The sequence below is a fragment of the Crotalus tigris genome, unplaced genomic scaffold (genome assembly GCF_016545835.1).
Source record: "Crotalus tigris isolate CLP2741 ecotype Arizona unplaced genomic scaffold, ASM1654583v1 scf7180000018420.1175843, whole genome shotgun sequence".
In the NCBI taxonomy this organism is placed as follows: Eukaryota; Metazoa; Chordata; class Lepidosauria; order Squamata; family Viperidae; genus Crotalus; species Crotalus tigris.
In genome coordinates this window covers 740,828-758,517 of record NW_024096994.1, presented here as the reverse complement: position 1 = coordinate 758,517, position 17,690 = coordinate 740,828, and the positions used below count along the sequence as shown (strand labels likewise).

Genomic DNA, 17,690 nt, shown 5'->3' with positions numbered 1-17,690 from the left:
GAATCAAATACCTGATTCAAATGTAAGTTTATCCGTGAACACTAGCCATGTCTATAATGCTAAGGTTACAGGCCTATAGACACAATGTTGCCTAGGACTATTTCATTTTATTAGAAAGCTTCTGTTTTTTAGATCAAGGTTTCTTTACAGTGAATCTGAGAAAATGTGCAGATCTTCAACATCATTTTATGTACCTTAGAATTCTTGAAAAACATGGTCTAATTAAAAAAAGAAAGAAGCAGAAATCTACCTGGAAGCAGCTTATGATATAGGTGAAAAACAGGAACACTAATAGTTTTGCTGGAAGAATCATTTCCTGTGGAGGAGCTCCCTACTTTATCTGTCACTACTCTCCCTCGTCTTGAAGGTGGACGAGGTGGGGTGGACGATACAGCCCTTTTTGACTGAGATTTCAAACCTGTAATGAAAGTGAAGGGTTACATTTTATAGACTTTTCAATGCAACTCAAGAAGGTTTACACAGATGCTTAAAAGTTAATGAGCCTTTTAAATTTCTGCATAAAGATAACCAAACCATGATCTGTTCTCCATACAAGCCCTAAAACTAGATAAAGAGAGCTCAATTAAAAAAAACACACACATTATACATTCCTTTTATTTATTCAGGGTAATAATCCAAGGCTATATATTTATGTTTGGCAAAAGCCGAACCTTCGTTGACACAGGTACATGGAAGTATGTCTTGGCCTGAACAAAGGAGATATCTGAGGATCTCTGAAAAACAGTTGTTGATGGAAAAGGCTGGAAAAGATTAAAAAACTATTGCCAAGAGTTTGGACTGCACCAGTTCCAATGTCAGGCAGATTGTGTACAATTGGAGACAATTCAGCACCGTTATTACCCTCCCCAGGAGTGGTTGGCCAACCAAAAGCAAAGTGTGTAATAATCAGGGTAGTCTCAAAGAAGCCCAGAATAACACCTAAGGAACTAAAGTTCTCTCTTGCATTGCTGAATGTCAGTGTTCATGAGACCCTCATCAGGAGAACACCGAGCAAGAATGGTAGACCTGGCTGGGCTACAAGGAGAAAGCCAATACTCTCAGAACAAAAACAAAACACGAGTGCTGCTCATCTACAGTTTGTGAAAGACCACAAGAATAAGCCAGAAGGCCATTAAAAGAATGTTCTGTGGATGGATGAGACCAAAATAGAACTTCTGGGCTTAAATGAAAAGAGTTGTGTTCGGTGAACGCTGCATTCCAGCATAAGAACCTTATCTCATCTGTGAAACATGGTAGTTCAGTTTTGTGCTTAATTGGGTTCTCTTTAGTTTTAGGACTTGTGGGGAGAACAGATCATACCTGAGCAAACATATTGAAAATTCAAAAGGGTTCAAAAACATATAATGACTATCATATTTATAAGGGAGACAATATCCTACATAATTACTTTTGAATGGACGGAGACAGCCAGTTATGCCCTCCTAACAGAAGTTGCTATTGCAAGGGAGAAGCAACTTCTGCTGCAACATGTTTAGCTGGAAAGCATCTTCTATCCCAGGATTTTATATACATTTTTGTAGAGTCATCACCCTCTGCTTTTCCCCAGGTCCAGCCTCATTGCACTCAGCCTATATAAGTAAAGGGCAAACTGTATTTTTCTTTCCTATCCAATTATTAATACTCCTTTCCCAAACTTCATTTAGTTTTGTTATCCCTCTTCTCAGCCTATCTCCATTCAGTTTTGTTTTTTGTTTTTGTCTTTTCTGTTCTCTCTTCTGGAAGGCAGGAGAGAGTTGTAGATTTGGAAACTTTCAGTGATCATGAAAAATGTTTGGGATTTCCTTTGTCCAATGCCATACCCAGTGCCTCATTCACCTTTGCATTAATGCTTGAACACATGGCATAACTTTATTACTGCAAGCCACCAGGATAGCTGACATTTAAAAAGAAGTATTAAATATATTATTAAAGTTAGCTTACTATTCTTCATACCATCCCAGTCATGATAACTTGATATAAAAGTAGACATACCAGATGCAACAACAACACTGTAATTGTCCTGAAACCCGCTGTCTGCTTTAACTTTCTCTTTTTCTTCATAATTCTTTTTTTCCTTGTCTTCTTTTTGTTCACTAATTAATTTTGCTGTGATGCTAGGAGTATCTGAAAACAAAATATTACATTATGTAGAAAACATTACTTACTTATTTATGTATCTAAAGGTGTATGTATATACACATGTACACACACACACTCTAGGGCTATAGAAAGCATTTGAAAGAAATGCTTTGCAACAAAATGAAGTTGCTGTATGTGGACATGCATGCAGAGAAAGTCAAGAACAGCATTCAACATAATCACATACAGTAAGCCTGCAAAAGAGATACTATAATCAAAGAGAGATGGTGTGCTTGTGTGTGTGTACATTGTAAAGTACTTCTTTTGCATGTTTTGCACAACACTAATATGTACACATATACAAGATTTGTTCAGTATTGAGATCAGTAATAAATAGGAAGAAAATAAGGTGGAACTGATGCAACTTGAATATAGTCATTACATTCTGGCAATATTATTATATATTCTAAAGCAGGGGTTCCCAACTCCTGGTCCATGGATCAGTACCAGTCCGCGGCATGCCAGCAACCAGTCTGCACAAACAAGCAAAGCCCCATCCGCGGGATGCAGGCAACACACAAAATCATGCACCCTCTGATCTGCAGAAAAACTCTCTCCACGGAACTGGTTCCTGGTGCCCAAAAGGTCGGGGACATCTGCTCTAAAGGCAGCCAAATCTGTCTTGTGCAAACCTCACTTTGATCTTGCAACTATGAATAATGGGTGCTGTAGCAGAACATCCAGATTCAGCCATAGTTTCATTCCATACAGCATTAACCTTGTGAACTCTCAAACTTCCTCCTTCCATTATATATTCAAGATGGACAGTATTTAATATTTATTTGCTACGTATATGTAGGGATGTGGGTCTATACATATGTTGTTTATAGTATGTTTAGGTATGTGTCATGTATGTTTCACTTTGAGAGCGGGCAACTAAATTTCATTTTTGATGTGTGCCGTTGTGCCCACAGTAAAAAAATGACAATAAAGGTTAAAGGTTATCCTATCCTGTAGTTCAAACCAACATGTCCCTTTACATTTGCAATAATGATGATGATGATGATAAAAGTTAGAAGAGACCTTGGAAGTCATCTAGTCCAACCCCCTGCTCAGGCAGGAAAACCTATACCATTTCAGACAAATGGCTGTCCAGTTAATTGTTCTAATTGTCAGGAAGTTTCTCCTTAGTTCTAGGTTGCTTCTCTCCTTGATTAGTTTCCATCTGTTGTTTCTTGTCCTGTCTTCAAGCACTTTGGAGAATAGCTTGACTCCCTCTTCTTTGTGGCAACCCCTGAGATATTGGAACACTGCTATCATGTCACCCATAGTCATTCTCTTCATTAAACTAGACATACTCAGTTCCAGTAACCGTTCCTTATATGTTTTACTCTCCAGTCCTCTAATCATCTTTGTTGCTCTTCTCTGCATTCTTTCTAGAGTCTCAACATCTTTGTTACATCGCGGTGACCAAAATTGGATGCAGTATTCCAAGTGTGGCCTTACCAAGGCATTGTAAAGTGGTATTAACATTTCACATGATCTTGATTCTATCCCGTTAATGCAGATTAGCACTGTGTTGGCTTTTTTGGCAGCTGCAGCACACTTTTGGCTCATATTTAAGTGATTGTCCACTAGTACTCTGAGATCCCTCTCATAGTTACTACTATTGAGCAAGGTACCACCTATACCAGGGCTTTTCAACCTTTTCACCCATTGTACCACTTTTAGGATACAGCAATATCCGAGTACCACCAGTCGCCTAGCAAGGTATCAAAAACTTGATGACCAAAAAAAAAAAAAGAGGAAAAAAAATGATAAAGTACAGGTAGTCCTCGACTTACAAAAGTTCACTTAATGACTGTTCAAAGTTACAATGGCACTGAAAAAAGTGCCTCCCAAGCGACAGCCGTGCAACACACCTGCCTGCCCACCTGGCCGCGCTCTTCCTTCTGTCCGAGGTTTTCATTGTTGTGAGCATTTCTGTTGAGGATTGGCAGTGGGGGTGGGGTGGGGGTTGTTTGGTTTTTATTCCCCCCCCCGTCTGCTGGGTGGTTGCAGCAGGTTTTAGTCACTTCACATGACTCTGGGACACTGTGACCGTCATAAATATGAATCATTTGCCAAGCATCCGAATTAAATCACAAGACCCTGGAGATGCTGTAACATTCCAGCTGATCGGCGCTTCTTCTGGGCTCAGCAGAAGCGCCAGGATCAGCGTCGAGCTCCAACTAGAGCCTGATGCTGATCCTGGCACTTCTGCTGAGCCCTGATAGCCCTGCAGCTCCAGCCATCTCTTACTCACGCTTGTGCGGTGCTGCCACCGGTTCAGCTCATTCCCCTCCCCCGCTACCACTTTTCTAGGATGGTCGCGTACCACTTGCCAGGTGCCAATGTACCACAGGTGGTACCCGTACCACTGGTTGAAAAGCCCTGACCTATACTATACCTGTGCATTTATTTTTTCTTGCTTAAATGTAGAACCTTACTTTTTTCACCATTGAATTTCATTTTGTTAGATAGCGCCCAATGTTCAAGTCTGTCAATATCCTTCTGTATCTTAAGCCTATCTTCTGGAGTGTTGGATATTCCTGCCAGCTTGGTGTCGTCTCCAAATTGAATGAGTTCCCCATCTATCCCCTCATCCAAATCATTGATGAAGATGTTGAAGAGCATTGAGTCCAGAACAGAGCTCTGGGGCAGATGCAGTTCCACTGAGAACCACATGCTGAGTACGGCCGGTCAACCAGCTGTGAATCCATCAGTTGGTGATGCTGTCTAAGCTTTCAAATTATAGTAATATAATTATAATTATAGTAATATAATTATAGCTTTCTAAATTATAGTAATATATTGGTGAAATGTTTTTCTCTATAACATCTTTCTAAATATGAGTTTTGAGCAGTATCTGGTTCTTAAATGTTAAGTCACTTTAATGAAAATGCTTTAAGACTGCTAAATAAAGAGTATTACAGAACAATACAGATGTACTCTTCAGCCCTGATATAAATACACCCTTTTATTATACATTCTACCACAGATAATTCTGTATTGAGCAATAAATTAATACATGGAATAAAATGCATTTATGTATAAATCCATCAATCAAAGGCTTCTTTCATACACACGCACACACACACACACACACACATGGAGATAGAGATAGAGAGAGAGAGAGAGATTTTTTTCCATAGATTAGAGTAAAAAATACCTATTTAATAAAAGCAACTTACCTGATACACGATCCAGAACCTCTGCCAGTGTTGTTGAGACTGGCAAGAGAAGAGTACGGAACTTATGTCCTGCCCCATACATTGGATGTTGGATTATGTGGCTGGTAGCATTAATTCTTCCTTTATACAACTAGAAGTTAAGAAACATAAAATTATTTTAAGGATTTAGAAATAAAAAGGCTGTAAATATTTCAAAATGTGTGTTTGTGTAGTACCTGAGTTTTCCCCAAGACTCACAACTCCTGCTCAATGAAACTGTGGCTGGGAGGACTTTTGCACGGCTTCCTCTCGTGTACCAATTGAGTCCATTCCTGCATTGGCAAGCCCTGCTTATAGTCACTCATGCACTAATCACCTCCATACTGGATTATTGCAGCATGAAACTGCCCTTGAAGAGTATCCAGAAGCTTTTTCAGCTACAGATGCTCACTCTCTTCCTGTTTCTGCCTCCTCCCCCATATGTGTATGCACACTCCACTGAGGTGTGGTGTGGTTCCTGTTCCGGTCATCTCCTTTCCAAATCTGCTAAGGCACCCAGCAAGCTTCTCTCTCTTTTTGCACTCTCTCTTCTCCTCCTCTCTTAGGAGCAGCACACCAGTAGTGAGCAGCATGCCCCAAAGGAACAGATCAAACCCCAGAAAACTGAACTTTCCAAGACTTGAGAATGGAAGGGTGGGGGCTTGTTTTGGTCCTCTTCATTTACCAAAGCTTGGCCAAAAATAATGAGGAGGGGAAAAAAAAAGAAGGCAAGCAGGGAGGCAGCCTCTGAAATGCTAGTGCACCAAGTCAAGTTTGGAACAAGCTGCACATGGAAACACCCCATGCCATGGTTCACTTCCTTTTTCTTTAAAGAACTTTTGTTCTGAGGGTTCCTGGACAGGGTGGCTGGATGGGGAGGGAGAAATTGGTTCTTTTGATCAGGTACCTTTTTCTTTTTGGGTAAGTGTGTGACTGGAAGTTATTTGTTAAGAGCAACAGAAAGCCTATCCTGTCCAGGAACCCTCAAAACAAACGATCTTTTTATTTTTTTAAAAAAAGAACAGGGATGTGGGGTGTTTCAGGGACAGCTCCCCAAAGACAAGCAGCTTCTTTCAAACTCGACTCCAGGAACTAACACCTCAACGTGCCAAGTGTCTAGGCAGAGGGAGTAGAGAGATAACAGGAACAAAGAAGTTGCCACTGGGCTGGTGTGGCTCCATCCCTTTTATCATTGTGGAAATCCCTAAAAACCTGGTTATGTTATCAGGCCTGGGAATGGGAGACATGCTTAGATGGCTCCATTGCCGAAGCAGCCATTTTTACCCACTCTTTGCCTACGGGTTATATATTCATTTTTATATTTACCGCTTAATTATAAATTTTATATTTTTGCATTTGTTGTTTTATATTATTGTTCCATGCCAACCAGAGTTGATTTATGTGAGGTGGGAGACTAAACAAATTGTATTAATAAAATAAATAAATAAGCTCTAATGAATGCTAGTTATAGAATACCATTTGATTGAGGGGATTTCAACAGCTTACAAATGAGCTGAGTAACAACTAAATTAGGACATTCTCAAAATACTATTTTGTACAGTATAACTAAATTCCAGTTCCAGATTTTATCTTGAGACAGTAACTAAACAAAGAGTCCAGAACTTGAACACCAACCATCACTTCTACCATCACTCTATTTGCCATATCACCTAATTAATAATTCTAAAAAGTACAGAGGTTTTGTGCAGTTTTTGTGACCTTGAGGTTTTAAAATAAATAGGGTATACTGTTTTTATTAAAGCACTACTAAAAAGAGTTCAGAAATAGATTAATTACAATGATTTACAGTGAATAGCTACCAAGATGAAACTGATATTCTAAACTTCTTTACTTGAAAAGGAAAAAAGAAAGGAATAGCACACGCCACACAACAAAAAATATAATAGAGATGATCTCAATATTCAGGAGCAATGAATGGCAATTGGATTAAGTAATTAACATGGAAATGGATTACACTAGTAACTGAAGCATAATTAATATTAACAGATGGTAAAATATAGGATTTGTCAAGATATGAGAAACATACATTCTTCTTCTTTTGCACGTTATGATTTCAAGTTACGATTTCTAAATTTTAGTATAAGGAATTCTATAGAACAGGATTACGCATACGGGCAATTTACAAAATCAGTGATTATTATGAATAAAATTGGAATAACTATATATTGTAAAAGAACTGTGTAATATGTAGTTATTGGTTGGGCAAGGCTAATCTACATCAGCAGGGCTGGAAAAATATATTTTAATATTTCGTTTTTAGTAGGAACTGATGTTATAAAGTTTTATTTTCAACCTACTGTGAGTTTTATCTAGCAATGAGGGTAGGTAGCAGTGGTACTAGTGGATGTTGGGAGACAACTTACTGGACAAGGTGACTGAAGAAACATTGTCACTTTTTCATCCTCTAGCATCAGCTGCAAAAAAAGCCTTCTAATAAACCCTGAAATATTTCCAGATGTTGGGAGATTGCTTCTTTGAGGAGAGGAATGGAAAAGTTCACAAAGAACCTATGAAAGGAATGAAAACAAATTTAGGCAGAGGTATATATTTATTTGGTTGTATCTACAATAGGGCATACATTTGTTGATCTATCAGTTTCCCCATTTTCCTTTCCTTAAATCAGCTTCAGCAGAATTAGGTCCTTTAGACAGAGCATATCTGCAGGAAATTCCCTCAACTCACATTCCGCTATTGGACTGGGCTATTTCAACCTTACCCAAAGAGCCCAGACTTTGAAGCAGGCCATTCTCGATTCCTAACACAGCTAGAACCCATTCTGACCTGTAATAAAATTTGCTATTGCTAAGTTCTTGAAGTTGCTTCCCATGTTATGCAGTAGTATAAGAACCTCAGCAGTTCCAGAATTTTTATTCTGTAAGATTACTTTGCTATCATGCACATTTACTGAATTCTGATCTCATCATAGGTGCCAGAATAAAAGAGTTAGCCATACCACAAGAAAATCTCTCATCCAGTCCTTCAAATCCAGCTAAAGTTGATATTTTATGCTACATCAACTATTCAGATTAACGTTTATGTTACCTGAGCCATCAATCTTTGATTATTAGGATGGCAAGAAATACACTGCAAGAAAAATGCAACGGTAGCATTTTCAATGGCTGTTCTCTGCTGAGTAGTCAGTCCTATTCCTGAAGTTGAAGTAAGCAAAGTAGGTCTAGCATTATTCTGTTGTGGTGCTGTAGCATGTCCTCCAGAAGTAGCACCAGAATGGCAGAGTAGAAATAAAAGTGCTGTCCATAGTGGATTGACTTCAGAGCCACCTAACCAGTCCTTCATAAGGTTGCTGTTTCCAACTTCTGTCAAGAATCTGAGAACAGGGGCAACTAAATCTGCTGTGATAGGCATTTTATGAAAGTGCTGTGGAACGTGATGCCTTCTGATCCTGTCTTGGGAATTATCGGTTGATGGAGCATTGAAATCAGAGGCAGAACTATGGTTAAAGCAAAAACTTGCAAGGCTTCTTACAAGGAGGGAGGGCAACCCTGAGTCCAATAGTTGTTTAATAGCTTCAGGGGACTGTGATGAGGCAGCAAGAGTGGCCAAGTGCGATTCAGTTAGTGCAAGGGGTGCTTGTGCATTTTTAGAGTCATCTGTTAAAGACGAAGTAAGATCCTGTTTTTTGCTGTCGTCTGTCATGGACAGTCTATGTTGCAACTGCATAGGGGGAGGAGTAATACCCATCCACCCCATGAGTAAGGAAAAATAATTTGGATGAATATGGCACATAGAACAAAGGAGACTGTCAACAGCTTTCTTCAAAACCACGTTACACGGAAGAGACATGGACCAATTAAACAGAGACCTAAGGAGAAAGAAAAAAACTAATTAGAAAACTGTATATATTAATTACACATAAACTAGCCTTGAATTCAATCGTTCTATTTAAACACAGATAACAGAAAAAGCACACTGCATGACTAAATATTGATAATATGAATTTTGAGTCACCAGGGAAGTTATTGAGGCCAATAGCTACTGGTTTGCAATTATAGTTGAAGAACAACAAAACAAGAGATTTTTTAAAAAGCTTATGTCAACAAATAAAAAGGGAGGCATAAAATCAATTAAATCTAATATGCCAGGTAATTTTCATACAAATTCTTTTTTCTCAAAGTATTACTGTCTTCAATTTACATTAATTTGAAGCTCTGGAACTATAAATTTGATGAAGTTTTCCTGTGGCATAGTTACAGATCTAGATTATCATAGATTCCTTCTTCATTATCTGAAGATACTGAAGATTCAGACTAAACTACCATGGTTCTGTTCAGGACTTGGGGTTTATTTGAATGCACATCCTCCTGAAAATATTTGTACAGTTAAATTTCTTATACTTTTGATGCCACAAAATAAGTGACTGCCTTAAAAGGGACTAGACCTGCCAATTAAGAGATGTACATTTTAAAATTGAACTTCTGAAGATTAACACTTCCCAAGAAAAGCAAGTTTATAGGTAAATAGACCTGTTCTAGAATTGCAGTTATAGAACCCTTGCCACTGGCCTATACTAGTACAGAATCAAAACTTTCACTGCATTTTAAAAATACCCACATCTGAAGTGAAAACTGAGAAGACTTCTCCACAACAGATAGAGTAGACATTGTCCAAGCAAGCAGGAAAATACTATTGGATTATGAAGGTATATGGAAAACTAGTTCCATATTTCTGAATGATAATTATCATAACAATCATTTAGCTTTGTGCATGTTTTTTTTTAAATTTACAATACAGGGAGTCCTCGATTTATGACCACAACTGAGCCCAAAATTTCTGTTGCTAAGCAAAAGTTAAGTGGGTTTTGTCCCATTTTATGACCTTTTTTGCCACAGTTATTAAATTAATAACATGATTGTTAAGTGACTCTGGCTTCCTCACTGATTTTCTTGTCAAAAGGTTGCCAAAGGGGAAGGGGAATCACATGACCTTGGGATACTGCAACTATCATAAATACATTCCAGTTGCCAAGCATCTGAATTGATCACGTGACCGTGGAGGGATATTGCAACAGTAACAAGTGTGAAAAACAGTCATAAGTCATTTTTTTCAGTACTGTTGTAACTTTGAACGGTCGCTCAACAATGGTTATAAGCCGAGGACTACTTGTACCAGCCTTTCGTCAAAAACGTATGGAAAAAAAAAATCAGTAAAACTTACATGTAAAGAGCAAAGGACTGGTGGTCTCATTGGGAAAGCCACTTTTTGTGGATACAGTTTTATTACATCAGCAATTCATGTTTTAAGTACTTGAGTGTTTGTGGCACTCAAGCATTACAGAGATTTAAAAACAACAACAACACATGGAGCTCTAGTCCAGACCTCTGTCACTTAGTAAAAATAATGCATAGGCTACTTACTCAAAAAGTTCTCTGTTCAACAATGCTGGCAAGTCATAGTCTACAAGCAATTCATAGCTATGCCATAAAATTGCTGCTACGCAATGCAAATGTGAAGGAGATGGCATGAGAAGACCATATTCTCTTGTAGAACTGTTTGGACAGACATAGTTAACTCGGCCACTTTTTTTCATGGCTGCAACTCTTGCAGAATCACTGACCCATTTCAACAAAGCTTGAATTCTAGAAGGTGGAAATACATTAAGAAAGCATATGGTAGGCATATTTATTTATGTGTAAAACATATATAGCCACCTGTCTTATGTATAATAATCCTAAGCAGCTCACCAGAAAAACAATTTAAATAATAATGTCACTCATACATTCTCTACTATGGTGGCCTAATATCCATCAGTTCCTCCCCATTCTAGCCTAAATAGCTGGGATAAACAACAAGTTTTCACAGCTTTCTGGAAGGCTACGAGGGTAGGAGCCTTTTAACATATATTTGTGGAATCTATTTCTATGCTGCCGCTATCAAAATGACTCTTGGTGGCTCACATGTAAAAACAAAACACACACACAAAAAAACACAATAGCGCTACAATACATAGTAACCATACCGTGCAACAGATTTGAGAAAATATGATTAATGTTGGAGAAAAAATGAATTTTAAACCAGCACACAAGCGAAAAAAATCTCAAACCAAAAATTATTTAATAATAATAACAACAACAACATCCGCCTATTCTAGGTTCTTGGGAAAGACTTCATAGGTGGACAAACATGTCAATTTCAGTCTAAACATATGGCTGACTGTGTGACCAGCCACAATTTATTAAACTTATAACGTGCCTGACTTTCAATGACTCTGGGCAGCTCACAACAATCAAACAATATCACTAATTTGTTCTGGCTTTTATACCTTGTCTTTATGTTCAGTGATTCACACATACAGGCTCCCCTCACAGAATTTATCCACTCCTAACATTTGGAATTTTAGTATATTTTAACTTACTTACAAGAAACTCAAAATCAAAAAGGAGGCTGCTATCTATTCTGCCGACTAAGAGCAAATTTTGTTCTAATTCCCAAATGCCAAATATATTAGTCTCTATTGGCTGAAGTTCAAATAAGCAATATCCCCATGTATATTGCAGAACTGCAACTATGCATACAAAATGGCTGCATCCAAATTAGATTACAGAGATATGTTTGTGAAGAAGAAAGGAAGGATACAATTTATAGATCTCAAATTTGTCCAATTATGTATGTCTGTTTAAAAAGAAAATATTTACCTTTCTTTTGTTCCAGGGTCCTGAGTCGTCCCAAGCTGATAGAGAATGTCAATTGTGGAATCAGAAGACAAGCCATTCAATCTTCCAAAAAGCAAGGGGCTATTCAAATCTTCTCATATAAATGAAAGTTAAAAAAAAATTTTTTTTACTAAGGATGATATAATATATAACTCACCGGTCTGCCAAGATATTTTAATAGTTTTAATTAAGAAAAACACAAGTTCTTGCTTGCAATAATTACAGTTTGGAAACACAGAATTGGAAAAATCAAGACATATTTTCACATCTCACTATATGTAAATGCATGATAATCTACTAATATACTTCCTTTTTTTTGTGAGAAGAAGTCTCAGCAAGTTTAAAACTAGAAAGAGATCAAACTATTTTCTTACCTGTAGGGTCACTCCCAGAGGCAGAACAATTTCTTAAAAGAATATCAATTAATTTGAGGCCAATTTTAGTGGACTGAAGTCCAATTTTTACAAGCACAGCCTCAATATTTGGAGAATGCATGCCACAATATGGTGACATCAGTAGAGCAGCACATGTCTGCAAGAGGTTGGCAGTAGGTGCTGCAGCACTAGCCATCATTCCTTCTAAATCACTTATGTGAGTGAGGCAATGGTGCAACAGCCTTAACCATCCAATGCTGGAAAAGACAGAAGCACAATTAAAACAGATTCCATCTTGACTTCAACATGAAAAATAATTAATATGTAAGTTGGAGTAGAAAATCAAAAAGGACTGTTCCCCCTCCCCCTTGCAGGTTTATCCAATTTATTTTAAAAATATGAAAATAACAGTAGTATTTCTTTTGAAAGAAACCTCTCTGTTGAGATATTTAGACTTGAAGTTCAGAAGTTATTCTCATGGAGAGGTTAACCTGTTCACAGCTCCTCAAATAAAAATTACAGGCCAGGACTGTTTATGTTAGATCACATTAGTACGAGTTACAATGAGAATGGTATGAAACTTTTAAAATCTAAAATTTAAAACTACAGAGCATAAAAAAACATTCTTCTGGACTTGCTTGTCAGAAATTCGAATCTTCATCCCTTACAAATTGTCTGTGAGGCTTAAATTTATAATCCAATGCTTTCCCCGAACAGAAAAGAATTATTTATGGTTATTTTCCCAAATCTAATTAGTGAAAAAAATATTATAGATTTCAGAAAACGAACAAAGGTATAAAACAGGGGTAGTCAACCTTGGCTCTTTTATGATTCGTGGACTTCAATTCCCAGAATTCCTGAGCCAGCTTAGCTGGTATAAAAGGAGGGGCAATAACCATTAAAGGCTTACATATTAAGCCAACGAACGTCAACAAAATTCAAATTTTTGTTGGAAGTCTAGTCACCATAGGGGTCAGCCTTACTAGGTAGACCTGATAAGAGATGACTAGATAAGCTAATTCTATTTTATTATAAAACTATGTTAAGAATCTTGCAAGCCTGAAAATATACTTCTCCTACCATCTTCTTTATCACCTGAGAAATTAGGGAGGGTCTCTTGTGAGCATCTTGCCCCACCCAGTTACCCAATTGTGGGCTACGCAGTCTCTTATCTGTTCGTTCCCCAGGCAAAGTCTCTTTGCTCTGCCTCCCAAAGTCTTTCTCAAATACCATTATAGGAACAGATACAATCTGTACGAAAACTGCAACTAGAAGTTTATTTTCAAGCCTGATTGTCAAACTTGCAATGATCTTTAGAGAAATGTGAGTCGGCATAACTCCACACAATTTCCCCCTCTCCTGCTTGCCTGAGGTTTGCTGGAGGGACAGTATGAATAATAATTTCCATTAAGTCTTATAATATAGCAAAACTGTTTCACGTAGGAAAAACGAATTAGTCTGATATCTCTACTGATAAAACATACCTTGTTTTAGATACCTGGTCTTCAGAAGGAAGGAATGGATTATTGACTGTTGCAGATGAAGTATTACCAAAGGCAGTGAGTCCAAGTAGTTTAATTTGAGATAGTCCTAACGTGCTAGCATCCCGTGGGCGATGAAGGCGAAGACACACAGCTGAGGCAACTTCAGCTTTCACAAGCTGTATTTTTATGTAGGTAAGACCACTTGTGATAACAGGTGTTGACAAAGGTAACATATTCACCCCATCTGCACTTATTTCAACGGATACCGAAGAAGGGCATGCTGTAGAGATAGGAGTGTTCACATATATTTATATGCACAACAAAATTTACAGACATCAATTTCATTACTTTAAAACATGAAAGAAATAAAAACATTCATATATTAAATGGAAATAGCCTTCCATCTTTCCAAAGTTGGTAAAATGAAGACCCAGATTGTTTGGGCAATATGGAAATAATGCTTACATTGTAAGCCACTCAGACAGTGCTGTAAAGCACTATGGGGCAATATATAAGCCTATATGCTATTGCATATTTAAAACTATGAAATCTTGTGGCATATGTCTATACACACTCATAGCACCTCGAACAATTGGTTATGGAACTAACCAAGGGAAGACAGAATTATAATCCTAAAAGTATTGAGATTATCAAAAACAAATAGCTGCTATTAATGTCTACAACTGACTAGACGCACTAACACATTCAAATCTTCTCAGAATGAGGAAGTAGGTAAGACTATAGTGAAAGAGAGGGCCAAATATCTTAAGACAGCTTTTAGGTTACTCAAAATCAACAGAGAAGTAGCTGGTATGTATAGGTCAAATAAAAAAAGGTACCATCAATGAATCAAATTATTAAATACAAGGAGTTTCTCTCTCCAAGGAAATTAAAACTAAAACTAAATTAAGAAAAGATCATAAACTTACATTTAAAAAGGTATAGTGTGTAAGCACAGCAGAAGCATGGATGGAGGACAAAAGATGGTGAACAGTTTTGATGTAAACTATAGCTATGTTTCTTTTTATCTCATGACTTTTAATTTCTTATTTGTTTTCCACACTCTATATAATGTTGATAATAAATGTAAGAATTTTGAAGGTTGTCCATTTTGGCATCTAGAACTTTGTCAGATCTTTTAAGATAGACCACAGGTCAGCAACCTGCGGCTCCGGAGCCGCATGCGGCTCTTTGAGCCTTCCCCTGTGGCTCCCAGCCTCTGTGGCTCCCAGCCTCCTCTGCCTTTGCAGAGAGAGACAGAGACAGAGAGAGGCAATTGCGCTTTCCTGCCCCTTCCTCCCTGTGTGTGTGTGTGTGTGTGTGTGTTTGTGTGTGTAAAAGAGAGTGCACTCACAGCGTTCTTCGAGGAGCTGAAAAGCTTACTGGGCGGAGCTCCTCCCTTTGCTGCATCTCTGCAGGAAGCAGGAAGGGCAGGAGAGAGCTAGCTAGCCCAGCTAGGCTGACTCAGGAATTCTGGGAGTTGAAGTCCATGAGTCATAAAAGAGACGAGGTTGCTTACCCCTGAGCTTGTTGGACAACAGCGTGAAGCTTGCCAGGTGAGCAGCAGATAGGAGGGGGGGGGGGAGAAAGAGAGAGAGAGAGAGAGAGAGAGAGAGAGAGAGAGAGAGAGAGAGAGAGGAAAGAGAGAGAGAGAAAGAAAGAGAAAGAAAGAGAGTGGGGGAAGAGGAGTGGCAGACCAAGGGCGGATAGAGAGGGAGGGAGGGAGAGAGACAGAGAGAGAGAGACCCTTTTGACATCTAAAATGAAGATAACACTGCATATATCATTTTTTTACCTGTGTGTGTATGTAATTTTATTCTCTTAAAGCATTCTCTTGGTGATCATTGTTTTAATAGTATGGATATTCCCAAGAGTGATATTTTTACTTTTATTTTTAATGTGTGTGTGTGTGTGTGTGTATATTGTGTGTGTGTGTATGTGTGTGTGTGTGTGTGTGTATATATATATATATATATATATATATATATATATATATATATATATATATATATATATATATGTTTTCTGAGGTTTTCGCGGGTGTTTGTATGTAGGTCTTTGGTTGTTCGGGTTTTCTCCCGCGTAAAATTGGAAGTGTCTTGGCGACGTTTCGACGAAGTCCCATTCGTCATCTTCAGGCTGGTGTTTTCAGCTTCGTGCTTCGTGCTGCTCGAAGCACGAAGCTGAAAACACCAGCCTGAAGATGACGAATGGGACTTCGTTGAAACGTCGCCAAGACACTTCCAATTTTCGCGGGAGAAAACCCGAACAACCAAAGACCTACATATATATATATATATATATATATATATATATACACACACACACACACACACACACACACACACACACACACACACACACACACACACACCTATAATAAAGGTAAAAAGGATATATGCAGTGTTATCTTCATTTTAGATATCAAAAGGGTTTTGCGGCTCCTGGTGTTTTGTTTTTAGTGGGAAACGGGTCCAAGTGGCTCTTTGAGTGTTTTGGGTTGCCTACCCCTGAGATAGACACTTTCTTCCAAGTATGAATTTTACAATAGATTTAAAACTGCACATTATTTGGCATAGACCCAGCAAGTTGATTTATTGTTTAAGATCTTTAAGATGGAACCTAGAATCAGACTGTGTTACTGGCACTCTTATTTTCTCACAGTAATGCTACTTCAAAAGAGTTTCTTTACTGTACAACAACAAATAAGGTATTGTAAGGATACCTACTTGCAAGAGAGGCAAGGTGTGGCTGAATATGTATTTCTTTTAGCAACACTGCAGCAGGGAGATGAATTGTAAGGTCACACCAGGCTTCTTCAGGTAAAAAGATGTAAGACCAAGCGGCAGATCGAGCCCTTCGATGTGGTGGAGTTGCTTGCAGCAATACTTCAGCAGGCTGGGCTGTAGGACTACTTGACGTAATTGAGCCTTCAATAAATAATTGCCATGAATTTAAAAAACACGCCAGATACACTTGCAAATGATCAAAAAGCCAAAAGAGACGAGAAAAAAGAAAATATCGGTGTTGCCCAGGGGCAAGCAGTTGAACTACATTTGTGGCTACATACATTTTACTCAGTGTTCTTTATATGCAACTAGAACAAATAAATATTGCACATGTGATGCCCATCACGGAGTATTTCACTTCCATTAAAAATGATACTGCTACACAGTGCATGTGAAGGGTTCCTTCTGACTTGGTATGAAAAAGGCATTGTATGGGTTAACTTTATTGCGTAGGTAGGCAAACATAATGTAATTTAGATCTTTACTTTTAGCTTTGTGCATTTACATTGTATCTTTCCAAATACTGACTGTGGATGAGTCTGAGTGTATGCACAGTAGAGAGAGACGCACTGTTAATCAAATCAGACAGCAAGAATGAGAATGGATAATTCCCTATACTTTATATTCCAGAATGAACGAAATGGTAACTGATGAACGCATAGAGGCTCAGCTCTATTGTTTGTAAAGAAGGAGACTTAAAATTTAATTTTAAAGGGTGATCTCTATCCAAAACTAATATACAGAGAAAGCCTGTAATCAAGGACACTCCTCAAGCAAGCTCTCCTGGCATCTTTCACCCGAGTCTCTAAGAAAAAGCATCCCCATTACCTTAGAAAGGAGGGCTGTCATCAGACCACCTATGATATCAGAAATTTAATTGATAATGATCTTTGGGCAGAATATATAGGCCCACAAAGTGTCTAATATCTTAAGTATCTCCTATCTAGTTTCTGCTGAAAGTAATTGCCTGTGGAACTGACTGCCTAAACAAGTAAGAAAGTGTAAACTTGATTTTATGGCC

The 17,690-nt window shown here is 38.1% G+C and overlaps 1 protein-coding gene across 11 annotated transcripts in view; it reads right to left on the bottom strand.

Moving 5' to 3' along the window:
- The window catches only part of BIRC6 (baculoviral IAP repeat containing 6), a 149,594-nt gene that overhangs the window by 51,980 nt on the left and 79,924 nt on the right, over positions 1–17,690 (bottom strand). For all 11 annotated transcript variants that reach the window (XM_039352325.1, XM_039352326.1, XM_039352331.1 and 8 more), the window contains 10 exons: positions 16,610–16,810; positions 13,881–14,160; positions 12,397–12,653; positions 12,005–12,113; positions 10,727–10,948; positions 8,394–9,174; positions 7,715–7,858; positions 5,313–5,442; positions 1,993–2,124; positions 251–418 (listed from right to left, as the gene is read on the bottom strand). In XM_039352325.1, the coding sequence (XP_039208259.1) occupies positions 251–418; positions 1,993–2,124; positions 5,313–5,442; positions 7,715–7,858; positions 8,394–9,174; positions 10,727–10,948; positions 12,005–12,113; positions 12,397–12,653; positions 13,881–14,160; positions 16,610–16,810 (2,424 nt within the window). The remainder of the gene's footprint in view (positions 1–250; positions 419–1,992; positions 2,125–5,312; positions 5,443–7,714; positions 7,859–8,393; positions 9,175–10,726; positions 10,949–12,004; positions 12,114–12,396; positions 12,654–13,880; positions 14,161–16,609; positions 16,811–17,690) is intronic.